Source organism: Suncus etruscus, chromosome 17 (genome assembly GCF_024139225.1).
Source record: "Suncus etruscus isolate mSunEtr1 chromosome 17, mSunEtr1.pri.cur, whole genome shotgun sequence".
Taxonomy (NCBI): Eukaryota; Metazoa; Chordata; class Mammalia; order Eulipotyphla; family Soricidae; genus Suncus; species Suncus etruscus.
This window is the reverse complement of record NC_064864.1, coordinates 68514461-68535716: the sequence shown is the minus strand read 5'-3', so window position 1 is coordinate 68535716 and position 21256 is coordinate 68514461. Positions and strand designations below refer to the sequence as shown.

Sequence of the window (21256 nt, the reverse complement as noted above, 5' to 3'; positions counted from 1 at the left end):
GGGTTGGTACATTCTTGTCTCTGTGCTTCAAAGACAAGGTTTGTTGTTGTTTTTTTAAATGGAATCAGCCTGTCCACAACCCTGCGCCAGCCCAGCCGGCTGTGAACTGGGTCCCATAGAGGCCCTGGAGGCCCTGGAGTCCTGTTTGGCGCCTCGCCTCATTCTACCCCAGCCTGGCCTCCTCCCCTCCCTGAGATGTCAGACAAATTAATGTTTTCTTGGCCTTCTGGCCGGGGGTTTCCGCCCAGGGGAGTGCACCCTTTTGTTTCTTTGCTTTGGGAGGATTGCTTTTTTTTGAAGCAAGTCAGGGGTCAGGGGTGGACGGGGAATGAGCTAAGGCCAAGGCTTGCAATCCTGGTCCCCGACACAGCCCTCAGCCTATTGCCTGATGGGTGAGAGGTGGGCCTGGTACAGGTTCTCCCACAGCCCAGTTCTTCTCAGAACTATCCAGCCTGGTTTGGCCTTGAATGAACAGCACAACTGGTTTCAAGGAAACTTCATGGGGGGGTTCATGCCAGTAGACTCAAGTGAGAGGTTCATACCAGGAGACTTAAGTGGAGGTTCACAACAGGAGACAAGTTGGGGTGGACAACAGGAGATAAGTGGGGAAGTTCACACTAGTTGTGAAAACTAGTTGTTCTTTTCGCCCATCACTGGTAGCCCCCAAACCCCCACATTCCTGAGGTTGGGATGCTTCTATACTTCCGGGACACCTCCCTCCACTTTGTGTCACGAGTAGGGTCCCTGGCAGGCACTGGGGGGCTGCGCTGTCCTGGGGGTGTAGGAAAGGCCTTTCTTCCTGAGACAGTATCATTCCTGTTAAGACCCTTCTGGGGGTCTGTGAGGTAGAAGGGTGTGTTCAGAGTTGGGGGTGAGACTCCCATCGGGACTGCACACACCAAGTAGAAAAAAGCTGGTGGTTCCACTTCCGCCGTGTTTGGAACCAGATAGGAAGGGCTTGCTCGGGAGAGGAAGAAGAAGAGTGTGGTGGGTGCAGTTTGAGAGCCTGTCAGCTTCTCGCGCACCCCATCGAGGTACTCGTTAACTTGGTCCCTGGTATAAACCCAGAGGGAGAGATGCTTCTCCTGCTCATTCCAAGGTAAAAATTGGGACCCAGAGAGGACAACTAGCTTGCTAAGGTCACACAGTGGGAGCAGGAAAAGCCGCTACAACCCACAAGGCTGTGCTCTGTGTGTGACGAAAACAAAAGCCAACATGGGGAGTTGGAATGGCGAATGGACCACATTAGGTGTCAGAGACGGAAACCCAAAGGCTTGTGCCCCCAGGGCTGAACCCCTTTACTCCTCCATGAGCTCCACTGACGGTGCAGGTGACGCATCTTCCCAGACCCCTGGCACAGTTCCACTCTTTTCTTTTCTAGGGACCAGGCATTGGAAGAACTTTGCTCAAGCAAGAGGCCTCACTGCAGAGAAGGCAATAAGAGTCTTGCTGGGGGTTCCCAGGGATGACGCACCCACCCGGCCCTCACTGAGACATGATTGTTGCTGGCCCCAGGGCAGGCCCCATCCACTGTGCCCCTCAATGTCATGGGGAAAACCTGAAGTGTGGACTAGCTGCTTCGGACATGGATGCACCCCTCATGACCATGAGGGGCTCTTCAGCATGACGCTGCCCAGGCTGAACCTGGGCTCTTGCTCCCTGCTCTAGCACACGGCTGCCTGCTTCTGGGTCAGGGGTGCCTACATCTCCCACCCTCATCCTCTCATCTTCCATCCCGGCCAGGGGTGCTCAGCTTTTTGGGACTCCGTGCACCCCAGGGTCCTCCATGGCTTGGTGGGCCTATGGGCCCAGGGCGTGACCATGAGGCACTGCCCGGACAGCGGCATTGAGCACCTACAAGAGGAGCAGCTTGTGTGCCCGGCAGATGCAAAACAGATGAACTTGCTGGCGGTGCTGGAAGTGCGGGCCGAGGGCAGCGACAGCTGGGCCGCCATCCCACGTTTCCGCAGGGCCAAGAGGTGCAGCCTGGTGTGTGGGCTCGTCATCATGACGCTGGTCACGGCCTCCTACGTCTTGTCGGGGCCCCGCCAGGAGCTGCTCATTGCACCCCCTTTCCATGCCGGAGGACTGGCTGGCAGTCCAGGTGTGGTGGACAATGATGGCCCTGGAGAGCCCAAGGCCAGTAATATCTCCTATGTGAAGGATTATTCAAGTCTCAAAGCCGTCCTTAACAGCATCGCTGCCCGGGTTGCCTTCACCCGCAGGCAGATCCCGAACCTCCAGGAGCTCAGAAAGCAGGAGCTGCATGTGAGTTGGCTGGCACAGAGGTTAGGGATTTTTAAATTTTTTTTTTTTTTTTTTTTTTTTTTTGGTTTTTGGACCACACCTGGTTACGCTCAGGGGTTACTTCTGGCTATGCGTTCAGAAATAGCTCCTGGCTTGATGGGACCATATGGGACGCTGGGGATCAAACCACAGTCCGTCCTAGGCTAGTGCGGGCAAGGCAGACACCTTACCACTTGTGCCACCACTCTGACCAGAAGATTTTTAAATTTTATTTTATTTTAAGGTACCATGGAAGTGGGGCTGGAGGAATAGCACAGCAGGGAGAATGTTTGCCTTGTAGGCAGCTGACCCAGGTTTGATCCTTGGCATCCCATGTGGTCCCTTGAGCCCTGACAGGAGTAACACCTGAGCATTGCCAAGCATGGCCCAAAAGCAAGAAAAAAAGAAAGAAAAGGAAAAAAAGGTACCATTGAATTGGGGCTTAAGTACAGTGGTGAGAGCATGTGCGTGGATGCAGCTGACCCAGGATTGATCCCTGAAGTCCCTTGAGTTCTCCTGGAGTAATTCCTGAATGTGGAGCCAGAAATAATTCCTGAGCACTGCCAAATATGACCCAAGAGCAAACAAAAAAAATAATAAGGTACCATTGTGCTGGAGCGATAGCATAGCAGGAAGGCCACTTGCTTTGCTTGCAGCAGGCCTAGGTTTTATCCCTGGCATTTTTACAGGGATTTTTCCTGAACTTGCCAGGAATAATTCCTGAGTGCAGAACCAGGAGTAACTTCTGAGCACCACTGGGTGTGGCCTCTATAAAAATGAAATTAAAAGGTCGCTTCCTCTCTTCTCACTATCCTTGAGAACACAGGAAGGAAATGAACGAAGTTTTCAAATGTCGCCAGGAAGCTCTGACAGGCCCTAGAGTACTGGCCCTGGGAACACTGAGCCTCAGGAAACATTCCATGCTTGTGTGCTGTGGGCACCAGTCTGCCAAGGCCCTCTTCAGAAGATGGCCTTCATCACCTTTGTCCAGAGATGTTTTAATTTCTTTTTTTGATCTCCTGATTATTGTGCTTCTCAGATGGCCATTTAGACAACCAGCCCAATGAGCCCTGTCTCATTATGATTTTGTTTTTTTTTGAGTTACAACCAGTAGTGCTCAATGATAACTCGTGGCTCTGTGCTCAGGGCTCATGCCTGGTTCTGTGCTCAGGGCTTATTCCTGAGGAGGCTTGAGGGACTAGATGCAGTGCTGGGGGCTCACCCTGGCTTGACCTGTGCAAGGCAAGTGTACTGTATTATCAATCATGGTGTAATGAGTTTATGTAAAGCTTTTGCCTTTGGGGCCGGAGAGGTGGCGCTAGAGGTAAGGTGTCTACCTTGCAAGCACTAGCGTAGGATGGACCGAGGTTCGATCCCCCAGCATCCCATATGGTCCCCCCAAGCCAGGAGCGATTTCTGAGCACATAGCCAGGAGTAACCCCTGAGCGTCAAATGGGTGTGACCCAAAAAACCTCCCAAAAAAAACCCCAAAAAACTTTTGCCTTTATTTGGCCTGTTGTATGCTTTTAAGCATTCAACACTTTATTATTTTCTTCATCAACTGCATCCTCTGAAGCATTTTCTCTGTGGTATTAGAAACTAACAAAGTTATTTTATATAATGGTGGAAAGGCTAGAAAAGAAACATTTCAGCTAAATTAAAACAAAAACAGGGCCATACTGTTAAACATGTTATATATGTTATATTGAGATTACCCAAACCTTCGAAGCCCTTTCATGGATGCCTTTTGTTGTTATTTTTGTTTTTGGGGCCACCCCTGAAGGTGCTTAGGGGTCATTCCTGGCTGTGCACTCAGGAATTATTCCTGGAAGGCTCAGGGAACCATATGGGATGCCGGGGTTCAAACCCAGAAAGGCCAAAGCCTTTCTGCTGTGCTATTGCTCAGGCCCCAGGTCATCTTTGTGTGTGTGGGGGGGGGGGCATACCTGTTGACACTTAGGGGTTGCTCCTGGCTCAGGGGACCATATAGCCTTTTGTTTTTGTTTTTTTGGCCATACCTGTTGATGCTCAGAGTTACTCCTGGCTATGGGCTCAGAATTGCTCCTGGTTTGGGAGACCATATGGGATGCCATGGGATTGAACTGTGGTCCTTCCTAGGTCAGCCACATGCAAGGCAAATGCCCTACTGCTGCACCACTGATCTGGCCCCGGGGGACCAGAAGGGATGCCAGGGATTGAACCCAGGTTCATCCTGGGGTCAGCCACATGCAGGCAAATGCCCTACCACTGTGCTATTACTCCAGCCTCAGGTCATCTTATATTTTATTTTATTTCATTCTTTTATGCTGAGCCACATCTGTCTGTGCTTAGGGCTGACTCCTGTCTTTGTGCTCAGGGAACCTCAGTTTTATTCCTTTTGGGGCATGAGGACACCCTGCTCTTGATTCGTTTTAGTACCTGGCTTTGAAGAAGCCCAGAGATCAGAGACCCGTGTTAGAAGGAGCATCTGCTGACCTGCCCTCCATGGGGTGTCCTGCCCCGTTTTCCTCTCTCTCTGCAGATGTTTTCCGTGATCCCCAGTAAATTCCTGGCGAACAGCAAGAGCCCCTGCTGGTATGAGGAGTTCTCTGGCAGGAACACCACCGACCCCTACCTGACCAATTCCTACGCACTCTACTCCAAGCGCTTCCGTGCCACCTTCGACACCCTGCGCAAGGCCTTCTGGGGACACCTGTCCCATGCCCATGGGCGCCACTTCCGCCTACGCTGCCTGCCCCACTTTTACATCATAGGGCAGCCCAAGTGTGGCACCACTGACCTTTACGATCGTCTCCGGCTGCATCCAGAGGTCAAGTTCTCAGCTATTAAGGAGCCGCACTGGTGGACCAGGAAGAGGTTTGGTGAGTGGATCTGGTGTGGTAGTTCTGCCTCTTTCCTGGACCAAATGTGGGGTGTGCGTGGAGTGGGGAGGAACCCTTGTAAGTGAGGTGCTGTGGGATTATTCATGCATCAAAGCTGTCCTTGACAGCATCGTGGCCTGGGTAGCCTTCACCCACAGGCAGATCCCGAACCTCCAGGAGCTCAGGAAGCAGGAGTTGTTGTAGACGTCTTTTTTTTTTTTTTTTTTTTTTTTTTTTTGGTTTTTGGGCCACACCCAGTGACGCTCAGGGGTTACTCCTGGCTATGAGCTCAGAAATCACGCCTGGCTTGGGGGACCATATGGGACGCCGGGGGATCGAACCCAGGTTCGTTCTAGGCTAGCACAGGCAAGGCAGGCACCTTACCTCGAGCGCCACCACGCCGGCCCCTGTAGACGTCTTGTGTCTCAGCAATTCTCGTGAGTTATAGTCCTTTCATGGGAGGAAAACGGGTAACACGAGCGGACGAATATGAAATATGAAATAATACCACACACAGTATGTGGGGTCAACACGTTTCTGGCAGGAGTGTGACAAGTTTAATTTTTTGAGCAGGGGAATTTATAGGGTTAAAATTAGCCACAGGTGAAGAATAATTGTAATCACAAAGCCTAGTATAACAATAACAATACCTAAGCTATGGGTGTGGCTAAAAATTCTAAGTTACAAGAGAGAAGGTCACACAACTCAAGGTAACTCCTTGCGAGCTTACTTTAAATGCAAAAATCAGGATTAGTAGGAAATATCTAGAAACTTGGTCTTTCTAGGCTGGACTCTATTGTTTTAGAGGTTAAATGAAGGGAGGTACCAAATCCCCAGGAATGAGCTTCCCTATTTCTAAAGGAGGGTCAAAAGTCAAAATGTGTATTCTGGTTATGCCCTTGATTACCAGAAACTGCAGCTGCAAAGGACATATTTGAAAAGGAGAGAAAAATTGTCTTTGCTTTTAGGGCTGACTATAACCAGAAAAAGGGGTTCTCAAACTTTGGTGCTGGAATTTCTGAGCCAAATTATTTGATAGAGGCTATAATTTTGCCTGATATATACAAAGGAGAGATAGTCAAATACTGGCTGAAAATGTAATGCCAGGCGTCTCTTTGGAAATTCCTCAACCATCCACTCAGGGGAAAAAGGCGTCCACAGAAGGCCTTTCGAGGAACCCCATGGGGGTTAAATTAGTTCTATCCACCAAGAAAATCTGAGGATACATCTGGTGGGCTGAGTCCCCCTAAAAGCTTAGGCATGCCCTGGCAAGGAGTTGCATGTGTGAGTTGGCTGGCACGTAGCTCAGAGATTATCTTCTTGGGCAGGCAGGAGGGGGTTGTGCAGGAGACAGACGTGAGGCCCTCTCTGTGCTTAGGGCTGACTCTTGTCTTTGTGCTCAGGGAACCTCAGTTTTATTCCTTTTGGGGCATGAGGACACCCTGCTCTTGATTCGTTTTAGTACCTGGCTTTGAAGAAGTCCAGAGACCCGAGACCCATGTTAGAAGGAGCGTCTGCTGACCCGCCCTCCATGTGGTGTCCTGCTCCATGTAGGGGCAGCTCAACTACACATCAACTGGGTGTAATAAGGGCCAGGGGCCAGGAAGACATGGGTCTGGGGTCCCCCTGCTCAAGCCCCGTGCTGGAAGAGGCATTGGAGGCGAAGTGGGAGTCTGGGCGGGCTCTCAGTCTCAGTGCTCGCATGGCTCATACCCCTGAGATTCAAGTCTACACCCATCTGCTGTCTTATGTCTGGGGGCCCCCTGACCACAGCCCCACTTCCCCAGGTTTGATCATGGGCATTGCCTAGTCCTCCTGATGCAAGGTTTTGGCTTCTCCCCTCCTCCTATAGCCTTGGGTGCTCTTTCCTCTTGGTAACCTTTTCCCTGCAGTTAGATGTTTGGTCTCTGTGCTCTGGAATGACCGTGGCCTGGGCTTCAGGGTGTTTTCAGGGTAAAGGAACTTTTGCTTGCTTGGGGGCAAGTCAGAGGGTATTTTCTTCCTCTTTTGGAGTAAAAATAGGTTTTATTTAGACATTCTGAGTAAGGGGGGAGGAGAGAGAGAGAGGGAGAGAGAGAGAAAGAGAGAGAGAGAGAGAGAGAGAAGAGAGAGATACAAAGATATAGAAAGAGACAAAAAGTGAAAGGTGAGAGATAGAAAATGAGAGAGATAGAGATAGAGATAGAGACAGAACAGGCACACAAGAGAGAACATGGGAGTCTGCAGAGACTTCCTGGTCACTCCTAACTTCTAACCACTCTTAACTCTGTCTTGGAGCAAACTTTGGTGTGTTTTGGGTTTGACAGCTGTGGGAGCCAAGGTTCAAGTCTGTCCTTGTCAGGATCCTTCCTGTCCCCATTTTCCCTCATGAAGGTAGATTCCTTCTGGGGGAACAAACAAGGGTGGGTGGGGCACCTGGCAGGGACCCCTTGACCTCTTGCTGTTCTGCCTCATTATCTTCCCTTACGGCTCTAAGCAGCATGTGGGGGGCATGTTTTGCTTTTGGATTTTGTCAGTGAAATAAGACCCTGTGTTAGGGGAAACAGATGGCCCCTGCCTAGTGCCTGGGTAGTCAGCACATTTGTACAGTTCCTCAAGAGTGACTTTCAGTGTCTGGCCAGGCCTGAGACAGTCACAGTCAGTGCTGGCAGAGCTCAGAGGTCCTACCCCACCGGAAGTGCCTTCCCTCCTGTCCATGGGACTTGCCCTTCCCTGCCCCCTGCTGATCTCTCTTTGTCTCATCTGAGGCCACATTCTCACATTATTTTTTTTTAATGACTTTATTTAAATAATGAGATTACAAGGTTGTTTAATACAATTGGGTTCCCCCCCACAATCGCAAATTTATTCATGTGGAGTTTCAGTCATACAATGTTCGACACCTTTCACCAGGGCACATCTTCTGCCACCAGTGTCCCCAATTTCCCTCTCACCCCTTCCCCCTGCCTGCCTTCAGGGCAGATATTTTCTTCTCTCTCTCTCTCTCTCTCTCTCTCTCTCTCTCTCTCTCTCTCTCTCTCTCTCTCTCTCTTCTTATTTTTTTTCCCTTTTAGACAGTGTTTTGAGTTTTGCAGCATTGTTGCTAGAGAGGTATTATGCCAGTTTTTGTCCAGTGATCATTCCCAACTCTCATTGTCCTTTCTCTGCCCTAACTGCACTCCCCGTTCTTTGTGACAAGCTTCCTACCATGGACGGGTCCTTTTGGCCCTTGTCTCTATTGTCTCTGGGTATTATTAGCACTCTATATTTTTTCATATCCCACAAATGACTAAGCTTATTCTATCTCTCTCCCTCTAACTCACTTCACTCAGCATCATCTCCATACCCATCAATATATAAGTAAATTTTATCACCTCCATTTTTCCTAACAGCTGTGTAGTATTCTATTGCACACAGTTAGATTCCAAGCAGCTGGGACTGAGGAAAGCTGCTAGGAAGAGGGGCCATACCTGGGCATCTGCTGCTAGATGGACTTTGGATCTTCCCTGACCCCAGCCCTCACTAGTCAATTCCTAGAGCCCCCAGAAACTATTTTGTTCCCAAATCCCTCCACTTCTCATCCTAGGAATCGTTCGCCTGAGAGATGGGCTGAGGGACCGCTACCCTGTGGAAGATTACCTGGACCTTTTTGACCTGGCTGCACACCAGATTCATCAAGGACTGCAGGCCAGCTCAGAGGAACAGAGCAAGATGAATAAGCTGATTATTGGTGAGGCCCCTCCGAGACTCTGCCCATTAGGTCCCGCTCCTAGGGTCCCACCCACAGGGTACTGTTCCCTGGGGTCCCTGCCCGGTTGCTGGGAAGGGTCTGCCTGGGACTGGTGAGTCAAACAAACCTTTGGGTCCAGAAAGCAGGTTCTATAGAACAGAAATGATCTGCACACTTATGTGTCCAAGGGGCACTGGAAGAATGGCCCGGGGGGCTTGATTTTCAAGTGGGTCCTTTCTGATTTAATTAAGTACAGACTTCTTTTCCTGATATTTCTGCCTGCGTAAGCAGGAATCAAAGATGAAAATCTGCGGCTTTGAAGATTTCTGTCAAGGTGCTTCTTTGGAGAGAGACACCACCCTAGAGCACCCTGGAAAGACAGGGCTATCCCATTAATCTGATGTCTTTAGACTTTGAAAGTGAGGTTGACAAGGGAGTGGAGAGACAGTACAGGGGTTAGGGCGCTTGCTCAGGTCCCCCTTAAAATTTCTACCACTGCCTATGGCCCTGTCCAGCACTGCGACAGATCTCTCTTGAGCACAGAGCCTGCGTGTAGTTCAATCCTCCTTCCTCCATAACATTGATAGAAAGTCACTAAATATCCACAACAATGTTTTGTACTAAACAAATTCGTGTATATTGGACTAAGTTTAGGAGTGTTTATCCACTTATACCTTCTGAAGGAAAGCAACCTCATCACGTATTTTGCATGACATTGGTTACCTGAGAACCATTTATACTTTTGTTCCTCTTAGTTTATCCCGAGTTTCAAAAATCTGTGGGTGACTCAGAAGAATTGTGATCCAGCATCAGAAATATACTTCCTGTGAAGTAAAAATCCGAGGAGCCAGGCTTTATGGGCCTTACATCCGTCATTATTTAACTCCGGGAAACCAAGCCATGGGGGCCAAATCAGTGCGACTTGGCTATCAGCCATTTCCTTATAGTTTTGGGTCCAAACATTCCAAACCACAAGTCTAATTAATACTTGTCTGTGACTCCCACTCTCTGAGCCTCTGGGAAGTCTCATGCTCTTATGAAAGAGCTAAAAATATGCATCTCAGGGCCAGGAAATGGAGCCGGAGGCAATGAAGAACTGGGAACCCTGCCTTGGGTTTCCTAACTGTGCATCTCGATTTAGAAAGGAAGAACAGAAATAAAACAAGGGTGTTGAAATCTTCTTGCAGCCTCCTAACAAGCAGTGGTGTGGGGAGGGGGCCAGGGACGGAAGGGGAAGGGAAGTTAGCATGCAGCTCTGCCCTCTCTGCCAGCCAGCAGTGCCCTGGACACATCAGGATTCCTGTTCCTGCCCACACTCTCCACATCTGTACAATGGGCAAGTGGGCCAGCTCTGTTTCAGCTGCTGTGGCCCTGAAAGGCAGATGAGCTCCATGCTACTTACTGTGGTCAGGTCCCCGGAAAGGCAGGTGGCTTTCATTGTCCACAAGGCAGGGAAGAGGTCTGGGCTCATGGCTTGAGTGACAAGGGACTTGATGGCCAGGACATGTCAAAGGGCTCGTGCTTCTTTTTTTTAGTCCTTAAGACCCCCTGTTCAACTAGGGTACTGCTAGTTGATTGAAGCCTGGGTCTTCCTATGGGGCCTAAGAGTGGAGGAGGTTCTCTCTCTCTCTCTCTCTCTCTCTCTCTCTCTCTCTCTCTCTCTCTTTTCATGTAGGCATCAAATGAAAGTTTTTGGGATCGAAGAGAGGGTATGGAGGTAGGGCATTTGCTTTGCATGCAGAAGGATGGTGGTTCGAATCCCGGCATCCTATATGGTTCCCCGTGCCTGCCAGGAGCCATTTCTGAACGTAGAGCCAGGAGTAACCCCTGAGCACTGCCAGGTGTGACCCAAAAACAAAAACAAAAAAATAACAGAAGCTTTCTAGATAAGTTGGATAGAGGGAAGGAAGGAAGGAGGGGAGGATGAAAGGAAGGAAATTTAGAAAGATTGATGGGTGAATGGATGGATAGAAGGAAAGAAGGCAGGATAATGGGTGAATGAATGGAAGGAGGAAGGAAGTAAGAAAGTCAGGAAGATGGGAGGACAAATGGACAGCCAAGTAGATGGCCATGTCTATGACAGCAGAGCAATTGTTTTTTTTTTTTCGTTTTGTTTTGTTTTGAGACCTGACAGATCTCAGTTCTGCCTGGACGCACCACTGACACTAATCTCTCTATTCAGTGAGGAGAATTTTCAAAGCACTTCTGATTGATTCACTCTTCTGAATTCTGTGGCAGTGTCTCTTGGGCGGGGGGTGTTGGAAAGCATCCTTGCTTCCTTATTGTACCATATTTCGCTGTTTTGTGAGCCATAATCATATGTACTGTATTTCATTATTTCGTGGGGCTCAGGACTTTCACTCTCTGAAGACTGTAGGTTGTTGTTGTTTTTCATTTAAAAAGGGAGGATTGGTTCTATTATCTGAGCTAGGTAGGAACATCTCTGTCCGAGTATGGAGGCTGGATTTTCATCCTTCCTGTGGCCCAAGACCTGGTGGGCTGGCACCTTCTTCCTTCCATGCTTCTGCTCACAGCTGGGACAGTGGTGACTATGTGCTGGGCCTAGGCTGTGGCCATGTAGGCTGTAATGGGGCCTTCCAGCCTCAGCCCTGAGTATGTCTGGGACTTGCCGCTGTGATGTCCTGGGAACCCCAAAGCTGACGACACCCCATTGGTGGTGAGCGTTGGATGCTCTTTTACGTCAAGTCCTTGTCTCATGCCCCCTCAATGGACTCTCAAACTGTCCCACTTGCCACAAGCCACGTTTAGTGCTGATGAAAATGAGAGGGTGAGAGGTTGGGGTCTCTGTGCATATTGGAGATGGGGGCTGGGAGTGGGGCTTCCTGAGTGTTCAGGGATCTTCTGGAGTTCCAGGTTCCTTAGAGGCCAGGGTGTGGTGGATTCCGATGGGCCCTGTCCTGTCCTGCGCCATTTTTGTGTGCACAGGCTGGTCTCTGTTCCTCACCCCACCCTGTGTTCTGTGTCCAGGGGAGGCCAGTGCCTCCACAATGTGGGACAATAATGCATGGACCTTCTTCTACGACAATAGCACCGACGGCGAGCCCCCGTTCCTCACGCAGGACTTCATCCACGCCTTCCAGCCCAACGCCAAGCTCATCGTCCTGCTCAGGGACCCCGTGGAGCGGTGAGTGGTACAGACTTGCCTCCCAGGTCTTCCAAAGGTGGTTTTCTCATCACCTTTCTGGGCAGGTGGGTTTTCCTTCTCATCCCCAATTAAGTTCACCTCTTTATTTTATGAAACAAAGAAGCTTTTTTAAATACACAAGTCACACTGGCAATGTAACTGCTAGTTCTTTTTTTTTTTTTGGTTTTTGGGCCACACCCTGTGACGCTCAGGGGTTACTCCTGGCTATGCGCTCAGAAGTTGCTCCTGGCTTCTTGGGGGGACCATATGGGATGCCGGGGGATCGAACCGCGGTCCGTCCTAGGCTAGCGCAGGCAAGGCAGGCACCTTACCTCCAGCGCCACCGCCCGGCCCCAACTGCTAGTTCTTATGTAAATGTTTTTCTTGGGGCTGATCTTCAGAACATTAAACAAATGTTTTCTCAGCCCGGATTGTGTGTTCAGCCACATTCAGGACCCTGGGAGTGGATGGGGTGTTAGAAGCACTCTCAGGCTCAGGAGTGGTGGGGTGCTCTGCAGTATTGGAAGCTTCCATTTCCTTTGCTCCCCACTGAAGGGTGCCTTCCCCCTATCCTGCCTGTCGAAGAGCAGGGTCCCAGCTGTTCAGGACAGGGTTTTGAAGGCTGCATAGGAGTTTGCCAAGAAGATGGAAGGAGTCCCAGGTAAAAACATATCTGAGAACAGGGTCCATCCAAGTGCAGACCAAATTTTTTTTCTTTTAGGAGCAGGGGTTTTGGGCCCTGCTATGAGTTATGCTCATGCCTGACTCCTGGCTCTGAAATCAGGGGTTACTTGGGGGTCTATGTAGGGCACTGAGGATTGGACCTGGGTCAGCTCACTGTCCGCAGTGAAGTCCACATCCTCAGAAAGTGAGACATGGGGAGATCAGATTCTATTCTGGCTCTGCACTGGTCTCTGGGTTGGTGGGTGCTGGGTGATCCCAGAATGCCTGCCCCAGATGCTGACCTGTGTGTGAAAAGGAGGTGTCCATCTATCTTATTGCAACAGGTACCATGGGCCTGTCTGGGCATCTTAGGGTGCAGGGTGCCCACTGAGATGACCATTGCCTGCACTCTGGTTCAAGACTGGACCATGTCAGTCCCAACGAACATCTGCTGTTTGGGACCGGTGTATAAACATGAGCACTGCCTAGAGACAGGAGGTTCCTTCACTTGATCGTTAGGGTGAGTGGTCTCAGCTGTGCTCCGGCAATTTGGGGCCTCTCCTGGAGATACTTGGTCCAACAGCCTCTGGGAGGAGGTGCTGTTTGGATCTCCAGGTGCCAGGACTGACCAGGCCACCCCAAGGTGCTCAGGGACCCCTGGGGTACAGACTAATTTTGGCTGCAAACAAGGTCTGTTGAGTTTTCAACAGAAAAGATTCTTGGGGATAGAATGATAGCACAGCAGGGAGGGCATTTGCCTTTCGTGCAGCCGACCCAGGTTCAATCCCCGGCATCCCATTAGGTCCCCCGAGCCTGCCAGGAGTGATTCCTGAGAGCAGAGCTAGGAGTAACCCCTGAGTGCTGCTGGATGTAGATTCTTCATGGGGCCAGAAAGATAGCATAGGCTCAGGGCATTTGCCTTGCATGAGGCTGACTTGGGAAGGACCTGGGTTTGATTTCCTATGGAATCATTCCATATGGTTCTGATCCCTCCTGTGAGCCCTTCTTCCACTATAAGTGGGGGTGATGAAGGCACCCTGGCTTGGAGATGCTGACACATCTGCACCCTGACACCCCTGCACGCTGGGGAGGAAGAATGCAGTACCTAGCCATTCTGGTGTCCTGATGAGCCATGCATCCCCTGTCGCTGGGTTGAGAGAGTCCCAGGGCAGCCTGTGGTCCCTTTCTCAGGAGCAGGTGTGGCCTAGACCTCCCAAGCTGGCAGCTCGGCCGAGCCACAGGACAGTCTGGACCTTCTGGGAAGGGGACATGATGTTATCCAGGGTCTGCCCAGCCAGAAACCACAGTGGTGGGGGGGTGTCCCCAGTTAACTCTGCTCATCTGGGGCAGCTGCAAAGACCCTGCGGGCCTGTGTGTTCTCTGGAATGTTTGTTCAAGGCGGTTCTATGGGGCCCATGGCCAGGGCCAATCAGGGAGGGTAAAGAGGTGCCCACCAGTGAGACGCAGTCTTTTTGACTAGGAAGCTGGGCGGTGAGAGGCAGGAGCCCAGGAAACGTCCTGCGGTCCCCACATTACTTCTCTGCCACTTCCAACCACCCTGCCTGCCTTGAACTCCACCCAGATGTGGCACTTGGCTGTGGACGGGTCAGCCAGCAAGGCTTAGGTTTGGGGTTGCCTCTGGGATACCCCCTGACCTGGTGGGGGGAGACTCTGGAGAGAGGGAGGGTGGGATGCTCTGGAACCAGAAGTGGATATTTGGCTTTGAGTGGATGCTGTTGGGCGGGGCTTGACAGGCAACATGGTACCACATGGTGGTCAGCATCACCCCATGACATCATCAGTGCCACCCCTGTGACATCATCAGTGTCATCCACTATGATATCAGTATATGTCTTGGACTTGCCCCAAGCCAGTGCTTTCCTGTTCTGGGGGCCCAAGTGGAGTCTGGCCTGACCCCGGCTGGGAGCGGACATGCAGACCCACAGCCCCTGGAGGTGAACGGGACATTCTGGGTCAAAGAGTGGCAGCTGCCCAAGTTCATGCCTTTACTGAAAACGTTGTGTGGCCAGTGTCCACTTCACCATTGGCCAGCAGGGCTGTGACACTCTGGTGTCCCCAGAGATGGAAGTACCATGACATTGAAGACCCCCATATTCCAAGACTGGGGAAAGGGCCCAGAAAGCAAGCACTGCGGAATGAACCCCCGTACCCCTAGCACTAGATCTTTCTGCCCAGTGGGTGGGAATCACCAGAAGTGACCCTGGGTCCCTGAGCACTGCTGGGGAGTTACCACACCTCTGTCCCCCCAAAGTCCTTCCTGCTAAGATTACATAGGCAGTGATTTATCTGCAAACCTGTGGATGATGTCAGGATGCTTCTGAGCAACTAGCAAGTGTCCCCCTGGTTGTTCCTGGGTCCTGGGACACTGTGATCCTATGTATACCTCCTAGATTTCTGCCTACCTGGATCTGACCTGGCTAAGGCACCTGGTCCTGGCCCCCAACAAACACATCAGTGTTAGACAGCCCCTGCTCACTCAGGGCTCACTCAGGGCCCAGCTCCTGTTTCCCTGAAACATGTGAGTTTGGAGGATCAGACCAAGGTTGTTGGGGCCCCGGCCCTGAGGCTCCCTTGTTTGCACGACCATTGGGGGTTCTCTGGAAGGGGGTGCAGCAATCATCCTGTTAGGTAACTAGGAACATGTGCACCCCTAGGGAGGGGACAAATGGTCTGTCCGAGACAGCCACAAGGGCCTCATCTGGGGAGTTCTCAGACTAGACCCCAATGAGGGTCCTGTTTTGGGGGTCCTGCCTGCCTACCATGCAGATTCAGGCCCATCAGTATTTTTGGGTGATTTCAGCTATGGCTTGCTACAGCCTGTCCTCTCTATTCCCATGGGGAAAGACGCTTTCCCTTTCGAGAACTCTCTCCACATGCACGCCCACCCCCATCTCACTCCCCATGAGCAGTGGGGACCAGCTGCCCTGGTCCCTGCACCTCCCAGAACAAGCGGAGCACAGAAGGCTGGTCTGTGTTTGGATTTATATTTGGAATCGCTCTTGGAAACGGGCCTGGCCAAATGGAGCGAGCGCCTCTGCCTGTTTCGTTTCTCTGCCTGCTGGTTTCTGAGCAGAAAGATGGGCTGGTTCAGGGGGGCTGGGACCCCCGAAATGGGAGCCGGGGAAAGATGGGTCTGCTGACCCTCACCCACTGGACACCTCTACTATACCAGACCCATCTTTCTTCCCAATCCTTCTACCCATCACTGCTTCAGGAGGATAAATTAGGTCTTCGGGCTTGGGACCGACTTTAGTTTGGGGTCCTTCCTGCTGAGTCTCCGATGCTTGCCCCCTGCCAGGGTCCTGCCACTTAAGACAAGTGTCATTTGGGCCCTTACTTCCTGGGGTGGAGCAGATGGACAGCCACTTGTTCACACCACACCTCTGAGTGCATTCTGAGAATAGCATCAGCTCTCATTCTTATTGCCTGGCTTCTATTAATACAGCCCGATGGGGCTTCAACTTGGGGCAGCTCTGAGACTATTCCCGAGGCTCTTATGTCAACCGGGACCCTGATGCAACTTTATGTTGGCCTCTGTGAAGCTCAGAAGTGAGGGCGGGGGGCTTAGTTCTGCCCCAGCCATGCTCCTTACCATGGTGTGTACCTGTTTGTTTGATAGTCGAGTCTGGCAATGCTCAGGGTGGTGACTTGAGTATCCACATCTGGTGGTGACCAGGGGCTGTCTGGAGAGAAAGTGGTGATCCCACCCACTGCCACAACCCTGTCACCTGCAATTGAGAGAGCGAGAGCGAGAGAGAGATATCATCCTTGTTTCCTCACTGTACTGTATTTGGCTGTTTCACATGCAGGTTGTACTCGGACTATCTGTACTTTGCGAATTCGAATAAGTCTGCGGATGACTTCCACGAGAAAGTGACGGAGGCACTGCAGCTATTTGAAGCCTGCCTGCTGGAGCTCTCGTTGCGAGCCTGCGCCTACAACAACAGCCTCAGCAATGCCATGCCGGTGGGTAGCTCATCCCCTTGGCTAGGGGTCTGTGCCAACATCCCTGTGGATTACATTCTAGCAACCTGGAGAAAGCTTGGCGTGTGCAAATGCTACTCCCTGGGCCTTGGGACATTGTCTATAAGGCGAACCTCAAAGTTCACTTTTGCAGGAGTTATTAAACTATGGGCCCTAGCTGTCTCCCCTGCTAATCACTTCTCCCAGTTACAACGATCAATGTATTTAGGAAGAGTATCATGTGGGGAAGCCCCAAAACACACCCAACAGTTGGAATTTTCAGTCAGTGAATGCCGACCTTCACACAGATTGAAGCACCTTTTCTCCAGGGATGGCTTCTGTGCTGTTGTGAAATCAGGGCTCACCAGCCACTTACCATGCTGCTTTTCAATGGGGAAAAGATTGGGAGTGTGTGTGTGATTATCTTCCCTTTGTACCTGCGAAGTTAAGGGTGAACCTGGCACCTTCCAGCTAAGAGCTGGTTTCCCAACCACCCTCATTTGATACTACAGGCCACCCAGCTTGGCCCTCTGCCCGGCTCTTCCCTCATTCTGCTGGGCATGCCACAACAGGGGTCTTGTTATCTCCCAGCTTTGGTGGGATTCAGAGGGATTCATCCCTCTTGTTAGGCGACCTGGAAGAGATGGGCCTCCAGCAGGTGCTCTGAGACAACTGGCTTCTGAATGGTTCTGCAGAGTGTGAGGCAGGGCAGGAAGAGGCAGAGGCAGAGAGAAGCTCTGAGTCTGCTAATGGACTCGGAAGTGGTTCAAAGCACATATTAACACATGCTACATCATGTGCTCAGCCTGCTGACCTGCCTCTCCAGCCTCTAGGAATGTTTCTTAAAATAGTGGAAAAGCAGCAGTAAGAGTCATAAAATTGTGTAGAGAGCCAGATGGAGTTTCTAGTGACTGTCAATTACAGAGATGCTTCCGTGGGCAGACGGGATGCCTGCTATGTGCCATGAATCTGACTGGTTGGTTGGATGGATGGATGGATGGATGGATGGATGGATGGAAGGATGGATGGATGGGCAGTTGGGTGGGTGGGTGGGTAAGCAGTTGGGTGGATATGTTGATGATTAGGAAGATGGTAGGTTAATGAATTGGTTGGATTAGTTATGGATGAATATATAGATTATAGATGACTGGTTGGGTGGAAGAATGTATGGAAGGAGGGAGAAATGATGATAGGATGAGTGTATATGTGGTTGGGTGGATGTATTGTGAATGGTTAAATGGAAGAATAGGTGACTAGATGGATATGTGCATGGTTGGATGAGTGGGTAAGTGAATGGATATGGATGAATAGATGGGTAGTTGGATGGATGGATGGTATGTGATATTAGGTAGATTAGTAGATGAATGGATGGGTGTATATGTGAATTTGTGGATTGAGGGACCTCAGATGACTAGATGGGCAGACAAATGGTGGGAGGGATGAATGCTATGTGCACAAGAGGATGTATGGGTAGCTATGTGTGTGAGTAGGTAGGTGAGTGGTGTGTGGATAAATGGGTTGACTAAGGATGGATGACTAAGAATGGATGCACAGTTTGGAGTCCAGCTTAGGTGGATCCTGAATGGGGAACAGTGAGACTTGGCAGGGTTATTGTTTCAGGGTTACCTTGCCTGGCCTCATTTCAGCTCTTTACCTACATGGGATGTTGTTGGGACATGGTTTAACTCCTGACTTAGGTTGATGTTGCCTGCTGGCCCTGGGAAGCCCCATGTCTCCTGCTTCCCCATCAGAATGATGAGCATGAACTTTTGCAATCTTCTCTTGGCATCTCACAATGTTTACTCGTTTATTCACACATGCCCTTCCATGCACTTTTCCTTTCACTTCAGTTTGATGCTCCTGCCCAGACTGGAACACGGGAGGGAAAGGAGTCTGTCTGAGGGTTGTTTCAGAGGTGCACAGTGGGTGGGTGATGCTGCAAACACTAGGAACTTTGTGGGGGACCGGAACCTTCTAGAACATTCCTGAATGTTCCTGGGCTGGTAATGGGGAATGGGAGTGAGGGGTCTGGGTCCTCACATAGGTGGGTTCATTGGACAGGGCAGCCTTTCCTACGTCCCCGTGAAGGAAGTCCCTGCTGTAGGGGGTCCTTGTGGTTTGTGGAGGCCTTGAGGGTACCCCCTTGATGCTCTCTGCTCTCTGTAATGCAGACCCCTGAGCAGGTCTGGCTTAATCAGGGATAGGCAACAGTGGTGGCAGCACCCATCCAAGCCCCCATAGACACGCCTTCTAGAAAGTTCTCCAGGGGCAGAAGGAGGTTCCTGAAGGAGATGGTCCTGGTCAGGGTGTCCTCACTGCAGGGATGAGGGTTGGGCTGCTTTGGAGGGAGGATCTGGTACTGAGCACTGGGATGGAAACCCTTGTACCCCCTGATGGATTTGGGGGCCCTTTTCTCTCAGCGAGGGCACATGTTGGGGTCCTTGTGCCCAGCTGCGTGGGAGGCAGCAGTGATGGCTCTGAGTTTGGTGGACAGTTATTGTGTTTGTCCATGTCCTCCTACATGGCTTAAATGCCTGGAAAGCCCCAACTTGCCTCTGCTCCCTGTGGGATCCTTGTAGCGGGCCAAGTGCTCCCCGCCCAGGACAGGGTCAGTGTCAGGCTCTGAGTCAGAGCATGCATGGGGTCTGCCCAAGACAAGAGGGGGATTCCAGGGCCCTTGGGCACCTTACATCCTAGGGGTGTGATGAAGAATGTGCAGATGTGAGGAGGGTGCTGGCTGGACCTGGAAGTGTCCAGCAGTGAAAGTGCAGTTGTGACAGCTCTGGGTAGGGGGAGGTAGGGCCGGGCCAGGGCTTGGCTAGGGAGGGAGCAGGGCCTTTAGCACCGGGGTGTGTTTGTGTGTGTGTGTGTGTGTGTGTGTGTGTGAGAGAGAGAGAGAGAGAGAGAGAGAGAGAGAGAGAAAGAAAGAGAGAGAGAGAGAGAGAGTGTCTTAGGGCCTATGGGTCTCAGGGTCTGCCAGAGAAAATGGGGGTCCCAGGATCTGTAACATATGGGGGAAGAGAGAGAGAGAGAGAGAGAGAGAGAGAGAGAGAGAGAGAGAGAGAGAGAGAGAGAGAGAGAGAGAGAGAAGAGTGAGTGTCTTAGGGCCTATGGGTCTCAGGGTCTGCCAGAGAAAATGGGGGTCCCAGGATCTGTAACATATGGGGGAATCTCAGGGCTTGTCTCATGGAGATGGGGGGCCCTAAGCCTGGGGAGCTGGTGTCAGAGTCCGAGCCCTCCCCTGTCCTCCCCCAGGTGAGGCTGCAGGTGGGCCTCTATGCCGTGTACCTGCTCGACTGGCTTTCAGTCTTCCGGAAGGAGCAGCTCCTGGTCCTGCGGCTCGAGGACCACGCATCGGATGTCAAGAGCACCTTGCACAGGGTCTTCCGCTTCCTTGGCCTTGGTATGGGGTGCGGGACTCCCCCAGAGCCCACCTCGGTTCCCTTAGAGAGAGAGGTTAGGAGGAAGGAGCTGGGGGGAATGTCGAGGTTCTGAGATACAGTGCTGCGGGGGTTTGGCCGACCTTGAGCTGAGCCCAGGAGGGTGGGAGAATGGGCCAGTGACAGGGACCCTGGAGCACGGCAGAGCCCTGGAACCCCAGAGCTGGTGAGGGGATGCCTGCTTTCTCCTCCCAGATCCCTGGAACTTCTGAACCTCCAGTTTTTGGTGAGCCCAGTACACAGACCAGATCTTCCCGAGAGCCACTGGGAGAGGTTCTGGGGTGGTGGGGGGAGGAAGTAGGGGGCCTGGTAGCTGCACCACTGGTTAGTTGTGGCTTCCTTGCTGGGGACCAGGGGTTTGGGGGTTCTTGGGGCAGCTGGAAATGAGTCAGGAAGGGCTGGACTCATGGGGTCCTGGTTTTCCTTCAGGTTTCATTCAAGGTGCCTGGGGCTCCCTTTGGGCTGGATTCACGGGGTCTGGGTCCCCTTCTGGGCTGGACTAGCGGGGTCCAGAACTCCCCTTAGACTGAGCTCATGGACCTGGCATTTCCCTCGCAGGGCCCTTGAGTGAGAAGCAGGAGGCCTTGATGACCAAGAGCCCTGCGTCGAATGTACGGCGCCCTGAGGACCGGAATCTGGGCCCCATGTGGCCAGTGACACAGAGGATCCTGCGGGACTTTTACGGCCCCTTCAATGCCAGGCTGGCTCGGGTGCTGGCCGATGAAGCCTTCGAATGGAGGAAGACCTGAGATGGGCCCTGTGCCAGCCCCTGAGGCGTTGTCAATTATTTCTCCAGTCTAGAGGAGACTTGGAGGGGCCCCAGGCCCTGTGTGAAGGTGACAAGAGTCTGGCCTAGTGTCCTGGCCTGTTGTGGCCCAACATTTCAGAGTTTCCTCTCTGCTGCTCACCGCCTGCGGCTCCTGTTGGGTTCCTGTCAGCCCCCCACTGATGTCTAGGAGTTGGGGTTGAGGGAGCCAGTGCCAGTGGGGGCACCATCAGCTCAGCCGGGATCTGCCGGCACAGGGTCCGAGGAGCTGGGGAACCATCCTGAACTTGAACTTCTTTCTCATGTCGGTGGAGAACAGGCGTTTTCCATTCATTCCTTCACCCCCATGCTATGTCTCCACGTCTCTTCTATGGTCCCGGACCTGCAGCCCGGAGAGAAGCA

General features: G+C 51.7%; 1 protein-coding gene across 1 annotated transcript; it reads left to right on the top strand.

The window, feature by feature from the left end:
* Positions 1 to 1380: 1380 nt before the first annotated feature.
* On the top strand, positions 1381 to 20865 carry CHST15 (carbohydrate sulfotransferase 15). The gene is made up of 7 exons (XM_049764469.1): positions 1381 to 2268; positions 4808 to 5147; positions 8713 to 8856; positions 11845 to 12001; positions 16495 to 16651; positions 19904 to 20051; positions 20647 to 20865. The coding sequence occupies exons 1-7, from the start codon at positions 1822 to 1824 to the stop codon at positions 20835 to 20837; spliced, it is 1584 nt and encodes a 527-aa protein (XP_049620426.1). The 5' UTR covers positions 1381 to 1821; the 3' UTR covers positions 20838 to 20865.
* The last annotated feature ends 391 nt before the right edge of the window (positions 20866 to 21256 follow it).

Bases quoted from the DNA above. Each gene is read 5' to 3' on its own strand.
- CHST15 (XM_049764469.1), top strand. From the start codon at position 1,822: ATGAGGCACTGCCCGGACAGCGGCATTGAGCACCTACAAGAGGAGCAG. The intron at 2,269-4,807 runs GTGAGTTGGCTG...CTCTCTCTGCAG, and splicing joins TCAGAAAGCAGGAGCTGCAT to ATGTTTTCCGTGATCCCCAG. The intron at 8,857-11,844 runs GTGAGGCCCCTC...TTCTGTGTCCAG, and splicing joins GATGAATAAGCTGATTATTG to GGGAGGCCAGTGCCTCCACA.